Consider the following 17,107-nt stretch of genomic DNA (forward strand, 5'->3'; position numbering starts at 1 on the left):
GGAGACCGACCCCGAGCCGGCCAAGCCCGGGGGAGACCGACCCCGAGCCGGCCAAGCCCGGGGGAGACCGACCCCGAGCCGGCCAAGCCCGGGGGAGACCGACCCCGAGCCGGCCAAGCCCGGGGGAGACCGACCCCGAACCGGCCAAGCCCGGGGGAGACCGACCCTGAGCCGGCCAAGCCCGGGGGAGACCGACCCCGAGCCGGCCAAGCCCGGGGGAGACCGACCCCGAGCCAGCCAAGCCCGGGGGAGACCGACCCCGAGCCAGCCAAGCCCGGGGGAGACCGACCCCGAGCCGGCCAAGCCCGGGGGAGACCGACCCCGAGCCGGCCAAGCCCGGGGGAGACCGACCCCGAGCCGGCCAAGCCCGGGGGAGACCGACCCCGAACCGGCCAAGCCCGGGGGAGACTGACCCTGAGCCGGCCAAGCCCGGGGGAGACCGACCCCGAGCCGGCCAAGCCCGGGGGAGACCGACCCCGAACCGGCCAAGCCCGGGGGAGACCGACCCTGAGCCGGCCAAGCCCGGGGGAGACCGACCCCGAACCGGCCAAGCCCGGGGGAGACCGACCCCGAGCCGGCCAAGCCCGGGGGAGACCGACCCCGAGCCGGCCAAGCCCGGGGGAGACCGACCCTGAGCCGGCCAAGCCCGGCCGAGACCGACCCCGAGCCGGCCAAGCCCGGGGGAGACCGACCCCGAGCCGGCCAAGCCCGGGGGAGACCGACCCTGAGCCGGCCAAGCCGATGGCTGAGGTGAGTCACAGCCAGTCTTCGGCACACGCTGTGTCCCTCACTGACGCCGCGCCAGGTGGCTCCAAGGTTCTTTTGCAGCCTTAGCTCCAGCTGAAAGAGCAGCGGGTGTGTCGCTTCCTCCTCAGGCACACGGCCCTGCTCAGGGTGGTCGGCCACCTTGGTTTCCCATGAAAAGCAGGCACCGCCAGGGGAAGCCACGGAGAACGGCCTTACGAAACAGACGCTGGCCTGCTCTTCTGCACCCCGCTTTGGGGGTGTCCAGTGACCCGGGGGGTGGGCCGCACCCTCGCAATGTGCGGATTCAGCTGCGGTCACTCAGAGGTCACTAACTACCCGTGGCCGACAGCTACAGAATATTAGACTCTGGGCTGGGGCGTCGGCAGAAAAGCAGCGTTTCCCCCCTGCGGCGTAGGAGCCTTTTTGCATCATCGCATCGGCGGACAGAGCAAAGCCGAAATCAAGGCCCATGGCAGAAGTGACAGGTTACTCTGCCTGCAGCCGACCCTTCGCCGGACTGGGCGCCTGTCTCTCCTCTCGGTCCCGTAGCGCCAGGCCGGGTGTTGCACGCTGTGCTCTGCCGCGTTACAGCCGGAGGCAGTGGGTGATCCCTGCGTAGATACAACCCACCTCCACAATAAAGGGCCTGAGCCACTTCACTTCTGCCTACTACACAATATTTTCTCCCAAGCGGTTTGGGGGAGACCCCTCCCACGGCCTGCACCCGGCTCGCGGCTCGCACTAGCTCAGCAGACGGAGATGAGGCAGGAACAAGCAGCGAGTGGCACAGACTGATATGGGGGTCGTCTCAGCATCATGCAGATCCAGCCAGTGCAGCCTGCTCCCGGCGCTCCACGCCTCGAGGAGTTCACACAGAGCCTGGACTCTCCAGGGAACAGCCCCCAACGGGCCGGTTAGCCTCAGGGACACCTCACCCATTGTAATGTCACACCCTGGCCACGGCTGACATCACAGACGTCCCTTGGCTTCTGACACAGCCGGCTCAGGAGGGGCAGTGCCAGCCAGCGCTGAAGGAGGGGCCATTACGTGACAGAGGCGCAAGATGGGCAATTACAACTCCAGAAAAAAGGTGAAAAAAGCAAAGCAGGAGAGGAAGGAGAAGTGCCCAGATCTGGAGAAGGAAAAGGAGAAAGGGCGCCTGGTGATCTACCTGAAAAAGAACAAGTCCATTGTAAGTGCCTGCAGGTGACTTACCCCCGGCTCCGGGGTCAGCCGCACGTCACCCGCAAATGCGCTTCAACGTCTTCACCCCCACGTGGCCACACCCCCTGCACAGCCACTCCTCCCTGCACTGACAGACTCGCGCCAGGCTCCACCCCCAGCTTGGCTTCCAGCTCTCCTCTAGCCTCGGGTGGCAGACCAGCCACTGCTGTACGGACGTGGCCCAGCCAGCCCTGTGCCAAGCCCCGGCTCTAGGTTTCTGCTGGCCCAGGGAGGACGTTCTTAGGGGGAGGAATGGGGCAAGGAGTCCGTGTGTTTTCATACCGTTCACCGCTCTGTCCAGTGCCCTGCAACGCCAGGGGTGAGAACCATTGTGAGCGTTGTAATGCCACCTGGAACAATCGCAGTGCCAACCCCTCGACCAGCCACTGTGACGGCGCGTTGGGGTCCCCCGTCTCCTGCACCCCCATAATGGCACGGACAGACTCCCCCAGCCAGTAGAACAGGGGAGTTTATTGCTTCTCCAGGATACAGCCCAGCACAGATAGAATCTGGTTCCAGGGCAGGTCTAGGATGCCTCAGGCCCCCTTGAGATGGGGGAGACTGGGCCCCTAAACTCCAGCCCCTTTCCCTAGGCTGTCTCCTCCATGCTCCCAGACAGAAACTAACTAACTCACTTCCAGCCCTGCCCCCCAGCCAGGGGCGGCATCCACCTTCCTTTGTTTCTCTCCCTGGGGGTAGCTGGTCAGACAGGCTGAGAGACAGGCCTAGTGACTCAACCCCTGTCCTGCTGGGCCGTGCTACCCACAGCCCCAGCATAGCAACCAGCAAGGTACCCCCACTACGTCACAGCCGCTCTCAGGGAAACAGGAAACAGAAACCCAGGGCAGCAGGCCTGGGGAAGGGTCTCCTAGAGCACAGCAACAGCCCAGGGCAATCACCCCCTTTGCCTAACGAGGAGCCTTGGGACTGCCCCCCAGCCAGCGGGCCCACAGCCGCCCCAGGAGGCAGCTCGAGCACAGCTCCGCTCTACAGCCTACCTGACCACGTCTGCTTGGGAGGGGCCGCAGGGCTGGGCCCCCCGAGAGCCGCACGAGCCAACGGGACAGAGAGCTTTGTTTGTTGAATTTCTTCTACAGATCAAAGTGGAGCTGCTGCCTCCTCTGGGGAAGCTGCCCCACAGCCCAAAGACCCTCTCTCTGCTCACTGGCCCTCCCGGAAGATGGGAGCCCGGCAGCAAGAGGGGAGAGGTTCCCCGGCCACCCCAGCCGTTCCCCTCATCAGCACGCCTGGGAGCCGGAGACGGGAATGTCCAGAAGATGAGGAGAGTCCTGACCCTTTTTTTTCTGGTGGAGGCTGACAAGGCTGAGGAAGGGGATTCCTCAGGTGCCGAGAACGGGGTGAGGGGCTGGTACACCGTACACCCCGGGGCTGCGAGCAGGTGGCCCAGGCTGTGAGCAGCCCCAGGCGTGTTCCTGTCTCCGGCCATGCTGCAGCGCAGCCGGGAACCCACGGGCGGGGCGAATAAAACCACTCAAGCATGACGAGGACTGTCTGTGTGGGGGCGGGGCGGAGGGGGCAGGAGGAAGTCAGGAAACGTTAGAGTCTGACACCGGGGCAACGTCTACACTACGAGTTTTCTTGGCCAAAAATATGTGACTCATGCAAACGCAATCTCATTTGCGCTGGGGTTTCTACGCCAAAACAAGCGGCGTGGACGTTTTCTTTTTGTGCAAAAACCTCTTTTTCCGCAAGACCGGTAAACCTCTCTTTGGGGGCACAAGGATCTTGCAGAAAAAGGGGGTTTTGTGCAAAAAGAAAACGTCCACACTGCTTGTGTTTGTGCAAAAACGGATCGGCAGAAAATATGCAAATGAGATTGGGACTCATGCAAATGAGTCCCTCACGAGCATATTTTTTGCAGAGAACACTCGTAGAGTAGACGTAGCCCGAGGGTACGGCAGCACCCTGAAGCCCTTGGCTGGAGAGAGGGCCTACAGGGGACTTAGCCCTGTCCAGGAGACGGTGCGGGAGATGGGGCTGGGTGTGAGGGAAGAAGATATTGGCTTTGAAGAGTGTTTGCTCCCTAGCTAGCCCTAGAGACCAACCTCCCTTCACAGCCTTTGGAGGGGGTTCAGAGAGGCGAACTGACCAGCGAGAAAGATGGCCGCTGAAAAAGATAAAAAAGACGGGGACTTTTCAGCTTAGAAAAGAGGTGACAAAGGGGGGATAGGACAGAGGTCTATAAACTCATGTCTGGTGTGGAGAAAGTGAATAAGGAAAAGTTATTGACTTATTCCCACAATATAAGAACTAGGGGTCAGTAAATGAAATGAATAGGCAGCAGGTTTAAAACTAACACAAGGAAGTTTTTCTTCACACAACACACCGTCAACTGTGGAACTCCTTGCCAGAGGATGTTGTGCAGACCAGGACTTTAACAGCGTTCAGAACAGAACTAGATACATCCATGGAAGCTGGGTCCATCAGTGGCTGCTAGCCAGGCTGGGTAGGACTGGTGTCCCTGGCCTCTGCTTGTCAGGGGCTGGGAATGGGCGACGGGAGGGATCACCCTGTTTTGTTCCCTCCCTCTGGGGCACCCGGCATTGGCCACTGTGGGCCGACAGGACCCTGGGCTGGGTGGGCCTTTGGGCTGACCCAGTGTGGGTGCTCTTATGTTCTTAAAAGGCAAATCTCGCAAAACTCCCATTGCACACAGAGGAGACTGGAGCCCGCACACTGGCAGCAGTGCAGGGCAGTGCAGGGCCAACGGGTTGCATGAGCGAAGCTCTGGAACACTGAGTTCCAGGGACGGCCATGCTGCACCCAGGGGTGCAACCGAGTGTTTCTACCAAGAGATGCTGGGGCTAAGGGAATGCTGGCACCGGGAGCAGGCAGGAGCTGAGGAGTCCTGTGTGCAGCGAGGCGGGAGGCTTTGGGTTCCTGCAATGTCCCTTTGTTGTGCCTCAAGAAAGCCACATGAGCACGGCGAGCCATTAAGCACTGGCTTTTATCAGACACTGGCACTACCGCGCCTGGGAACAAGCCAGCCGGTGCCCTCTTGTCCAGCTGTGCTGCTCGCCACGCTCTGGAGTGGGGCAGTTAATGGGGCAGCGCCTGCCACGGCGTGAACCAGGAGTCGGCCCCTGCAGAAAGGGGTTTTTGCAAAGAGTAAGTGAAATCTAGACGTTGCCCCCTGGCTCCGAGTCAGAGAGCTTTCACCGCAGAGAGCCACAGAGCCGGTTTTCTGGTGAATCAGAAGCCACATCCCAGAGCAGGGCTTAGGTGGGGAGAATCGCAGACCAGCAGAAATATAGGGCGGAGAGGGACCTCAAGAAGTCAAATTCGGCTTCCTGCACAGTGTGTGCGAGGGGGGAGGGGCTAAGTAACCCCAGACCATCTCTGCCAGTTGTTTGTCCAACTTGCTCTGAGAAAACCTCCAGTGAGGGGGGGTCCACACCCTCCCTCCAAAGCCTTCACTAGCCCAGGAGCGCCAAAGCTTTTCCCAATATCTCACCTCAAATGGATGGAAGCCCCGTGCTTCTGGTCCTACCATGTGTGGAACCGGAGAGCCGCTGATCACAGTTGTCTTTATAACAGCCCTTAACAGAGCGGAGGAGTCTCAGAACCCTCCCGTCTTTTCTTAAGACTAAACACGGCCAGGGGTTTTAACCTTGCCTCAACTTTGCATTTTTATCATTGTCTTGCTCTCCTCTGGAACCGCCCCTGTTTGTCCCAGGCCTCTGAACGTGCGGTGCTCAGAACCGGCCATAACCGTGCCAAGCAAGCGTGGCAATTACGAGTGACTGACACGAGACACGCTTGTGAACACAGCCCAGAACCATTTTGCCTTTTCGCAGCTGAATCGCATTGTTGACTCAGATGCCGGTTGTGACCTACTCTAAGCCCCAGGCCCTCTTCAGCAGTCCGAGCGCCATGGCAGCTATTTCCCATTCTGCAGCTGCACATTTGGAGTTTTTCTTCCCAAGTGAAATGCATCACCCGTCTCGTCAGTGAATTTCATCTTCTTGAATTCAGACAAATTCTCTGATTTTTCCAGCTCCTCTTGAATTCTAACCCTGTCCCCAAAAGGCTTGCATCCCCTCCAGCCTTGGTGTCCTCCACAAACTTCATAAGCACACGCACCGCTCCATGTCATTAATGAAAATATCGAAGAGTACCAGCCTCAGGCTTGGCTGCTGAAGGCCCCACTAGACACAACCTCCCAGTCAGCCGGTGAACCACTGATAACTAACCTTTCAGTGCAGTCCTTCAACCAGTTGTGCACCCCCCTTAGAGTAATTTCATCTCAACCACATTTCCCTAATTTGCATACGAGAGTGTCGAGGGGACTGTGTGAAAAGCCTGACTACAATCAAGTCAGTGGGTGAAAGTGAACATCTCCTGATCCGACGGAAAGGGAGGAGTGAGAGCAGCAGACCAAAGACAAGGGAACGTCGGAAAAGCAGATCCACAAACTCAGAGAGTGGGGAGGGGAGTTAGGTCTGGAAGAAGATCTCAGGGGAAAGGAGCTCAGAGGAGTTCAAGATCTATCACTCTACTTCTCCTCTATCCAGCCACACCCTGTCAAAGAAGAAAATGTAGTCGGCTTGGCATGGTTTGTTTTTAACAAATCCACGTTTGCTATTCCTCATTACCCTGTAGTGTTTAATCATTTGTTCCAATATTTTTCTAGGTACCTAAATTAGTTTGAGCAGCCTATAATTTCCCATGGTCCTTTTTGTTTCCTTTTTAACGTTAGGTGCTATTTTTGCCTCTCTCTAGTCTTCTGGGGCCTCAGCTATTTTCCAATTATTTTCTCAAAAATAATTGCTAATGATTCTGAGGTTGCTTTAGCTTAAACACCAAAGATGGGAAAGCAGGACTAAGGAGAAAAACTACTGAAGAGAGCTGGCAGTTTTTCAAAGGGACATTATTAAGGACTATAAAGCAAGCTAATCCGCTGTGTAGGGAAGATAGAAAGTCTGGCAAAAGACCACCCTGGGTGCACCAGGAGATGTTGCATGATCTAAAAATCAAAAAGGAATCATATAAAAAATGGAAACTAGTGCAAATTATAAAGGATGAATATAAGCAAACAATATAGGCAGGCAGGGGTAAGATTAGAAAGGCAAAGGCACAAAACGAGCTCAAACTAGCTACAGACATAAAGGGAAACAAGACGACACTCTATAAATATATTAGAAGCAAGAGGAAGACCAAGGACAGGGTAGGCCCACTGCTCAGTGTGCACAAGAACGGCCGTACTGGGTCAGACCAAAGGTCCACCTAGCCCAGTATCCTGTCTACCGACAGTGGCCAGCACCAGGTGCCCCAGAGGGGCTGGACCGAAGACAATGATCAAGCGATTTGTCTCCTGCCATCCTTCTCCAGCCTCTGACAAACAGAGGCCAGGGACACCAATTCTATCCCCTGGCTAATAGCCTTTTATGGACCTAACCTCCATGAAATTATCTAGCTTCTCTTTAAACTCTGTTATAGTCCTAGCCTTCACCGCCTCCTCTGGCAAGGAGTTCCACAGGTTGACTGTGCACTGTGTGAAGAAGAACTTTCTTTTATTAGTTTTTAACCTGCTACCCATTAATTTCATTTGGTGTCCTCTAGTTCTTCTATTATGGGAACTAATAAATAACTTTTTTTTATCGGCCCTCTCCCCACCACTCATGATTGTATAGACCTCTATCATATCCCCCCTTAGTCTCCTCTTTTCTAAACTGAAAAGTCCCAGTCGCTTTAACCTCTCCTCATATGGGACCCGTTCCAAACCCCTAATCATTTTAGTTGCCCTTTTCTGAATCCTTTCCAAGGCCAAAATATCTTTTTTTGAGGTGAGGAGACCACATCTGTACACAGTATTCAAGATGTGGGCGTACCATAGTTTTATACAGGGGCAGTAAGATATTCTGGGTCTTATTTTCTATCCCTTTCTTAATAATTCCTAGCATCCTATTTGCCTTTTTGACCGCCGCTGCACACTGCGTGGAAGTTTTCAGAGAACTGTCCATGATAACTCCTAGATCTCTTTCCTGATTTGTTGTAGCCAAATTAGCCCCCATCATACTGTACGTATAGTTGGGGTTATTTTTCCCAATGTGCATTACTTTACACTTATAGACTCATAGACTCATAGACTTTAAGGTCAGAAGGGACCATTCTGATCATCTAGTCTGACCCCCTGCACAGTGCAGGCCACAGAATCTCACCCACCCCTCTTAGAATAATCCTCTCACCTATGTCTCAGATATTGAAGCCTTCAAATACTTTGAAGGCCCCAACATGCAGAGAGGGTCCATTTCATTTGTCATTTTGTAACCGTCAGTGAGGAGGGAGAAACTAACAGGAAACTTGGAAATGGCAGAGATGCTTAATGACTTCTTCGTTTCAATCTTAACCAAGAAGTCTGATGATGAAGGGATGCCGAACATACTGAATGCTAGAGGGAATGGGGTGGATTTAGAAGATACAATAAAAAAGAACAAGCTAAAAATCACTTAGAAAAGTGAGATGTCTGCAAGTCACCAGGCCTGAGGAAATGCATCCTACAATACTCAAGGAGCTGATAGAGGTGTCTGAGCCTTTATCTATCACAGTGGTCCCCAACATGGCGCCCGCGGGGCCATTTGTGTGCACCCGCCAAGTACTCGGGGCTGGCCTGGCCCTGGGCACGTGGTGCATGCGCTGTGCCGGAGCCGGCCCGGGCGCATGGTAAGCGCCGGCCCCGGGAGCGCTGCGAATTGGCTCCTCGTGCCCCGGGCGTGCGGCGCTTGGAGGGCGAGGGGAGGGCGCCGGCCCCGGGCGCGCAGTGCTTAGGAGGAGCACCGGCCCGGGCGCGCGGTGCTTGGGGGCGGGGGTGCCGGCCCAGGGCGCGCGGCACTTGGTGGAGGAGGGGCCGCCGGTCCCGGGCACACGGCATTTGGAGGGGGCGCTGGCCCCCAGCGCGCGGCACTTGCAGGGGGGGCCCAGCCCCGGGAGGGCGGTACTTACGGGGGGCCCCCGCCCCCGAGCATGCAGCTATGGGGGGGCCGCCTGCCCCCAGGCGTGCATGTGTCCCCGCCCTCTGGCGCCCGGCAGGCGAACGGCCACGCCCCCTGGTGCCCGGCAGCCTCTGAAGGTTGGGGACCACGGATCTATCATCTTTGAAAAATCATGGAAGACACGAGAGATTCCAGAAGACTGGAAAAGGGCAAATCTAGTGCCCATCTATATAAAGGGAAATAACAACCCAGGAGACTACAGACCAGTCAGTTTAAGCACCAAAGATGGGGGGAAAGGAGCTCAGAGGAGTTCAAGATCTATCACTCTACTTCTCCTCTATCCAGCCACACCCTGACAAAGAAGAAAATGTAGTCGGCTTGGCATGGTTTGTTTTTAACAAATCCACGTTTGCTATTCCTCATTACCCTGTAGTGTTTAATCATTTGTTCCAATATTTTTCTAGGTACCTAAATTAGTTTGAGCAGCCTATAATTTCCCATGAACCTTTTTGTTTCCTCTTTAACATTAGATGCTAGGAAAGATAATGGAGCAAGTAATTAAGGAATTTATCTGCAAACACTTGGAAGATAATAGGGTGATAGGTAACAGCCAGCATGGATTTGTAAAGAACAAATCATGTGAAACCAATCTGACAGTTTTCTTTGATAGGATAACGAGTCTTGTGGATAAGGGAGAAGCGGAGGATGTGGTATGCCTAGACTTTAGTAAGGCGTTTGATACGGTCTCACATGAACTTCTTATGATCTAGGAAGGATCCTGCAGAAAGGGATCTAGGGGTCATAGTAGACCACAAGCTAAATATGAGTCAATAGCGTGAGGCTGTTGCAAAAAAAAGCAAACGTGATTCTGGGAGGCATTAACAGGAGTGTTGTGAGCAAGACAGGAGAAGTCATTCTTCCGCTCTACTCTGCGCTGATTAGACCTCAATTGGAGTATTGTGTCCTGTTCTGGACACCACGTTTCAAGAAAGATGTGGAGAAATTGGAGAGGGTCCAGAGAAGAGCAACAAGAATGATGAACGGTCCAGAGAACATGAGCTATGAAGGAAGATTGAAAGAACTGGGCTTGTTTAGTTTGGAAAAGAGAAGACTGAGAGGCAACACGACAGCAGCTTTCAGGTACCTAAAAGGGTGTCACAAGGAGGAAGGAGAAACATTGTTCTCCTTGGCCTCTGAGGATAGCACAAGAAGCAATGGGCTTAAATTGCAGCAAGGGAGGGTTAGGTTGGTGTGGCGTAGTGTTGGTACCTTGCTGGTTCCTGGGCTTGGGCTGTGGGTGACCCCCACTGGTTACTGTCTCTACCACGGCCCAGCAGAGTAGCTGATGGGGCAGGGAGGTACCTGTTCGACCGGTTACCTCCCAGGGAGAGGAACAAAGGAAGGTGGAGGAGAGTGGTAGTTTCTGTCTGGGAAGCAGGAGAGATGGAGCTAGGGAGGAGGCTGGGATTGTAGGGTCCAGCCACCCCCCATCTCCAGGGGGGGGGGGGCACTGAGGCCTCCTAGCCCCAGTTCCTGTAACCAAATTACATCTGTGCTGTGCTGTATCCTGGGGAAGCAATAAACTTCTATTCTACTGGCTGGTGGAATCTGTCCATGCCACTACGGGGGTGCAGGAGGCGGGGGACCCCGACGCGCCGTCACACTAAGCAATGGGCTTAAATTGCAGCAACGGAGGTTTAGGTTGGACATTAAGAAAAACTTTCTGCCTGTCAGAAGAAGTTGCCCAGGGCGGTTGTGGAATCTCCACGTCTGGAGATATTTAAGAGCAGGTTAGATAAATGTCTATCGGGGTGGTTTACGGTACTGGGTCCTGCCATGAGGGCGGGGACTGGACTCGATGACCTCTCGAGGTCCCTTCCAGTCCTAGTGTTCTAGGATTCTGTGAATTCGTAGACATCTAACATCTAAATAGTCTTTAACCTGATCGTTTCCTATTTTTCCTTCCTCTTGTTGTTAATATTAATTGTGTTGAGTACCCTCACCATTAACCATTTTAAGTGTAGACTGGTGTAGAATAGGCATTAAATACCTCAGCTTTTTGAAGTCATAAGTTATTAGCTCCCCCTCCCCACTAAGTAGAGGGCCTACACTTTCCTTCGTCTTGTTCTTGTTTCTAATGTATTAAAAGAGCCTCTTCTCATTCCCTTTCACGTCCCCCACTACGTGAAACTCATTTCATGCCTCAGCTTCCTGGTTTTATTCTCATATGCTTGTGCTGTTCTTTTCTACTTCTTAGCAAGTGGCACCAAACCCCCACGGCACCAACGCTGCCCTCTGGGGTGGACTAGCCCTTCCTTTCTAGTCAGCTTCACAGACAGGCTGATGGGAGCAGGGCACAAACCAGGCAGGTTTGGTTGCCGCAGACACGTTTGCTCCATGGGCTGAGTCCTGAGCTCCTACTTGAGGCATGACGCTGCCAGGTACTGTGCTTGTCAGGGGTGCTAAGCACCCCCCAACTCCTCCTGAAGTCAACAGGAGCCGACAGCACGCAGCACCTTGCAGGGTATGTCTCCAAACTGACACACACACAGAGGAAAGAGCACCAGATTAGCCCATCGGCCCTCTCCATTTCTCCACCTCTAGGGGACGGACTTTGCACCGGATTCTAACTGGGGCTCAGCAACACCATTGCGCTACTGGCCTGCTCTTCCCGCCCTGAGCTGCCTGAGGTGCTTAGCAGGAGACCTGGAACAGAGCCGGAAAGAAAGAAGCCATGGGAGCGAGAGTAGGGGCGTGAAAGCTTGGGGGGCAAATCTTACGTCCCGACAATTCCCCCTGCAGTTTCCTGTCCGTCCTCTCTTCCTGTGCGCTTGCTGCTACACTCCACCTCAGAGGCGGCTGCATTTCAGCCTGTGCCCCTCTGAAGAGCTTCCGGTTAATAACCAGGGTAAAGAGCTTCTCTCGCCCCAAAGGATTACGCAGGGTTTTCCAAGCGAAAAGCGGAGGACTCAATTCGTCCCCCCTTTGGCCGCAACACAAGGGCTGCTGGACAGCACACAGCAGCGCTACAGAATGCAGGGCAGTGGGCAGGGCTCTCAGCCACGTCCCCCCGGTCTGACGCCCATGAGGGGCCGGGCTTTCCTAGGACACCACATCTGACTAGCACCACCCACGCTCCAGCCACGTCTGTGAGGTCATGGGCGCGAACAATCCCTGGCTAGGAACAGACGCCACGGGGGTGGGGGAAGATTCCAGAATTCCTGGCATAGCAGCCCACCCCATGGGAGCCAGTCCCACCCGCACCAGCAGGTCAGGGAGCCCTGGCGCCAACCCCAGGCCAGCTCCAAGAGGATCTGGGGGTCAGCAGAAGGGGCAATCCGGTGAGAGGGCTGTACCTACGTGCCTCCATCCTGGCCGGGGGTATTAGAATCTGGGTTTGGGTGGGGCTGAGGAAAGGATGTGCCTGTGGGGAGGGCTGCCCCACACCCAACATAAGGCCCTTTGGGAACCCTACAACGCACCCAGCGGCCGCCCTGAGACAAAACTGCTCTGCCGGGTTTTACGGCTGGAGAATCTGAGCTCCAGGAGGAGCCCAGGGCCGGTCCGCCTGGCTGCACACAGCTGGCTTGGACGTCAGCAACACACGAGCAAGTCTTTGCCAATCGGCACTGCTCCTGAGCCGTGGCTGCTGAGGCCACCACTGCTACCGACCCCTCCTAGGGGGGCAGCCCGGGGGGGGAGAGAACAGGAGGCGCACGCGGCAGAACATCGACTTTGGCGAGATGAGCGCATTAGATCAGGTTACCCCAATGGTGCCCAAGTCAAGGGCTTCCGGCGCAGAAAGGACGTCCCATCTCTACGAGGGATTCCATTGAAATCTTCTGGTCTCGGGGTGAATGAAAATGCAAAAGCTTCCAAGTGGGGATGGAAAGTCCCGTGGAATTGGCTAACCGGTTAAAGGGGGGGTGTCTCCAGGCCAGCCAGAGCAGCCTGCTCCGGTGGGGTACCCGGGCCCATCACAGGCAGGGGCTGCACTAGAGCACTGCAGGCCGACAGCTGCTCCAGCCCCACCAATTACCCTTAACCAGCAAGCCTCTCCCGTTACGGAGGACTGGTTAACCTGTTAAACCTTCACATCCCTACTTCCAAGTGCTCTGAAGAGACCTGAGTGTGGGGTGTGAGGCAGGCCACCGTCCACCTGGCAGGTGGTCCACGCCCTGGAAGCCCTGGGTCCCCCGGCAGCCTGTCCCCCTCGCTGTCCTAGAGCCACGGACCCCGGTGCCTTTGGCTTCCAGGTATTGAACACCTGCCAGGTGGGCTGCGGGGGGGGGGGAGAAGGGGGCTGTGGAGGGGCTGGGCTGCCGGGAGAGTTTCTGGTGGCTCTAGCCAGGTTTCCAGAGGAATTTTGCCAACGTTAACCTGTTTCCGCACAACATTTTGCTCTCACTGATCTGAAACGACGTCGGGGGCCTTTCCCCAACCAGCTCTGCGCCCCACATCGCCAGAATCCCCACAGCCCCCTGCTGAACACGGCCGCCTGCGGGGGCAGGCGCTGGGAGGAGCGTGCGTGGCAGGGGCAGGCCGAGCGCGGGGAAGGAGCTATAGTCACTTACCAGAAGGCTGCACCGAGCGACGGTCGCTCCGTTCCAAGCCCGCAGCTCACGAGTCTCCTTGCACATTTACTTTGGAACGAAATTTCACACCCTTGCCCCGGGGGGGGGGGGGGCTCTGCGGTTTTGCTTGAGCTCAGCCCAGGCGGTCCTTTCTGAGGCGCAGGCAGGCGGCTGGGGTGGGGAGGCTCTGACCACTGGCCAGGCTGAGGTCAGCGAGAGAGGCCCGACGGCGGCGCCCGCTCCTGGATCCACAGCCAGGCTTGCTCAGCGCTGCTTGCCAAAGAACGTAGGAAACGGCACACGGTGCACGCGCTGCCACATCTAGCACCTGCTGAGGTCGCTCTTCCCGTATGCTCGCAGGCAGGGTTGCCAGATGGTCTCCCAAAAAATACCGGACTCCCAGGCTGGGAGGCGGGGCCACGATCGGCGCTGGGAGCTCCCAGCCACTCCCCCCGCCCCCGCCCGGCTTCTGACACGACAAGAGGCTCCCAGCGCCGATGGCGGCCCCGCCTCCAGCTAGGACGGCCAGGCAGGGAGGCGGGGCCGCCATCGGCGCTGGGAGCCTGTGATTGCACAGAAGCCAGGCGGGGGCGGAGCCACTCATGCCAGGCTTCCGTCTGGTGCCCAGCCGGTAAAATCAGAGAATACCGGACACTGCACACTGCACACTGCACGTATCCGGAATTGTCTGGTTTGTTTTTTACCGGGCAGAGGGCTCAAATACCGGACTGTCCGGTAGGATACCAGACACCTGGACACCCAACAGTCGCAGGGGGCGGGAAACACGGGGTCCTCGGAGACAGTCGGCCCAAGGCCTGAGCACGAGTGAAGTCTTCAGTGGGAGTGGGGGCGAGGCACAGCACAGACCAGCCTGGGGCAGGAAAGCCAGGCCCAGGCCTCCCATGGCACACGGTCGTCAAGGTTTCAAGTGAATGGGGCTGGGCCTCTAACTCCCCCCGGTAGCTTTGAAAAGTCCCAGCCCAGGAGCAGCCACCTGGATCGCTGTCCTCCCGGAAAGCCCTCGGGCACCCGGAGCCCCCGTTGTGGCCGGTGGCCGGTCCCATGCAGCGGGCTGACGATCGGAAGTAACAGCAGCCTTGCCATGCAAGCACAGCCAGGCTGAGACGGGCCGATGTGCCCAGCCAGAGCAAGTCCTGAGGGGGGCAGCTCACAGCCAGGCTGAGACGGGCCGATGTGCCCAGCCAGAGCAAGTCCTGAGGGGGCAGCTCACAGCCAGCCCCGGCCTCGGGGCAAGGTGAGCCAGGCGGTTGCCTCAGGCCCTGCAATTCAGGGCCCCGTGCGGCCCAGCTCTGCCCCTCACTCGCGGCCTTGGGCCCCGCGCACTCTGCGGCCAGGCCTGCCCACAGCATGGCCGAGCTGTTGCTGCTGAGGGACGCCCTGGTGGGGGGGCATTTCTCGGCTACCTCAGGCAGGAAGAAGGGATTGGCTCTGGCCGCGGCCGGGCACTGGCTCTCGAGAACCCTTCTGTTTCCTTGCAGGACGAGGCAGGCGCCACTTCCCTCTGACCCCGGACGGCGCGTCGGCCTCGCCTTGCCTCGGAGGGGACAGAGCTCAGGGGCTGCGGGGCTGCAGCTCACGCCATGGCGAAGGGGGCGGTTGTCATCGACAACGGCAGCTGCTTCACGCGGGCCGGCTTGGCTGGAGAGGACAAGCCCAGGTCGGTGCTGAAGACGGCGTCCATGCCGCCCACCTGCCCGGCGGTGATGCGGGAGACCCAGTGCCCTCTCACCGCCACGTGCTGTGGGGTGGGCAGCGCCAGGGCCCCCAAAACCCACCCCCTCAGGCACGGCGTCATCACGGACTGGGAAGCCATGGAAAACGTGTGGAGCCACCTTTTCTTCTGCGGGCTCAGGCTGTCCCCTGAGGAGCGCCCGCTGCTCATGACCGACTCCCCCTCCTGCCCCACAACCAACCGGGAGAAGGTGGCCGAGGTCTTCTTCGAGGCCTTCGGCGTCCCGGCCTTGCACGTGGCGAACACGGGGCTTCTCTCCCTCTGCTCCTGGGGCAGGGTCACCGGCCTGGCTGTGGAGGCCGGGGCTGGGGTGTCGCACGTCACATCCATCTGCGCCGGGCAGATCTGCAAGGAGGCCACCTATCGCCTAGATGTGGCTGGCTTTTCCCTCTCCAAGCACATGCACAACCTGCTGCTGAGCCGCGCCCAGGACCCGCCGCTGCCGAGCGCCTTGCCCAAGGCAACGGTGACCCAGCTGAAGAAGCAGTGCTGCTACGTGTCCATGGACTACGAGAGAGACCTCTGCGACAAAGCTCACCAGGTCCCGGTGGGCATCCAGACTCCAGACGGGCAGTGGATAACTCTGGACAAGGAGCGGTTCTGCTGCCCAGAGCCCCTCTTCCAGCCCAAACTGCTGGACCAGGACTCCCCCGGCCTCCACCTTTTAGCTTTCCAAAGCTTCCAGAAGGTGCCGGATGAGTGCAAGGGGGACGTTCTCGGTAACACGGTGCTGTCCGGGGGCTCCTCGCTGTTTCCTTGCTTCCCCGAGAGGGTGTGCGCAGAGCTAGACGCCCTGCTACACGGCAAAGGCTACCGCATCAAAGTCCTGGCTGCTCCCAAGAGGAGTCTGGCAGTCTGGGCTGGCGGCTCCATTGCAGCCTCTCTCAAATCCTTCCGGCACATGTGGCTGAGAAAGAGAGAGTACCAGGAGTGCGGGGCAGCGCACGTGCACAAGAAGTTCAACTAGTTTCTAATAAATGACCAGTGTGTTGGCTGCCCAAAGGGCACAATTCTCTCTATCCGATGAAAGGTGAGGTCGGAATACAAAGGTTTCAGGAATAAAGAAAAGCAACGCACCTGGCATCCCAGTGTCCTGTCATCTCTGCAGGGGCAGAGTTAAGGTGATCACTATCTGAGTGCGAGTCCCTTGCTTGAGGAATGCCACTTTATTCCTGAGCTTTCTACTTCTGGGCCTGTCTGCACACGCACTGGAACTAAAGTCATTAAACTGCTTTTAATTATTTCACTGGAAATCTGCGTGTGACCCCTGTTAATCTGAGACAGGCACCTCCACAGGCTCACGTTTTAGAAATGCGCATCTGCCTGCCTGTCTGCCCATCCGTTAAGAACTCCTCCTAACCAGTAAGAGCTAGGACCAGCACATTTGGCCTGCAGCCTCCTCTTGCCCTGCCAAGCAGCCCATCCCTCCCAGCTCTGCCAAGCCACCCAGCGCGCCCACTCCCTGGCCAGGCCTGGGGAGTGCCACTGGGGCTGGTCTGCATGCCCCCCCTCAGTCCCTGCACGGGGCCTGGGGAGCACTAGCCTGCACCCTTCCCCATCCCCTGGACTGGGCCCAGAGAGCACCCGCAGGGCTGGCCTGTGTCCTCCCTGCCCTGACCCCAGCTGGCAGGCAGGGTGTGCAGCCTCCTCCCTTCCCCCGCCTCGGGGACAAGCCAGCGGGCAGGGTGTGCTGTCACCCCGGACTGGAGAAGCTGGCGGCCCCCCCCAACCTGCTGCCCTGAGACCCCTCCCCTGAGCTCCCCCTCCCAACCCTCTGCCCTGACTCCTGCACCTCAGCCTCTGCCGTAAGCCCCTCCTCAGCCCCGGCCCTGACTCCTGCGCCCCCCACCTCCCAT

At 57.5% G+C, this 17,107-nt stretch overlaps 2 protein-coding genes and 1 long non-coding RNA gene across 4 annotated transcripts in view; 2 read left to right on the plus strand and 1 right to left on the minus strand.

The window, feature by feature from the left end:
- Positions 1–17,107, minus strand: part of NECAB3 (N-terminal EF-hand calcium binding protein 3) — a 79,512-nt gene that overhangs the window by 22,047 nt on the left and 40,358 nt on the right. The gene's annotated exons all lie outside the window — the stretch shown is intronic.
- Positions 729–3,473, plus strand: LOC142818879 (uncharacterized). The gene is made up of 2 exons (XR_012896580.1): positions 729–1,939; positions 3,069–3,473. It is a non-coding gene; the product is annotated as an uncharacterized LOC142818879 (long non-coding RNA).
- On the plus strand, positions 12,119–16,504 carry ACTL10 (actin like 10). Its single transcript, XM_075901508.1, has 2 exons — positions 12,119–12,265; positions 14,998–16,504. Exon 2 carries the CDS (start codon positions 15,100–15,102, stop codon positions 16,216–16,218), a length of 1,119 nt encoding a protein of 372 aa, XP_075757623.1. The 5' UTR covers positions 12,119–12,265; positions 14,998–15,099; the 3' UTR covers positions 16,219–16,504.

Source organism: Pelodiscus sinensis, chromosome 18 (assembly GCF_049634645.1).
Source record: "Pelodiscus sinensis isolate JC-2024 chromosome 18, ASM4963464v1, whole genome shotgun sequence".
In the NCBI taxonomy this organism is placed as follows: domain Eukaryota; kingdom Metazoa; phylum Chordata; order Testudines; family Trionychidae; genus Pelodiscus; species Pelodiscus sinensis.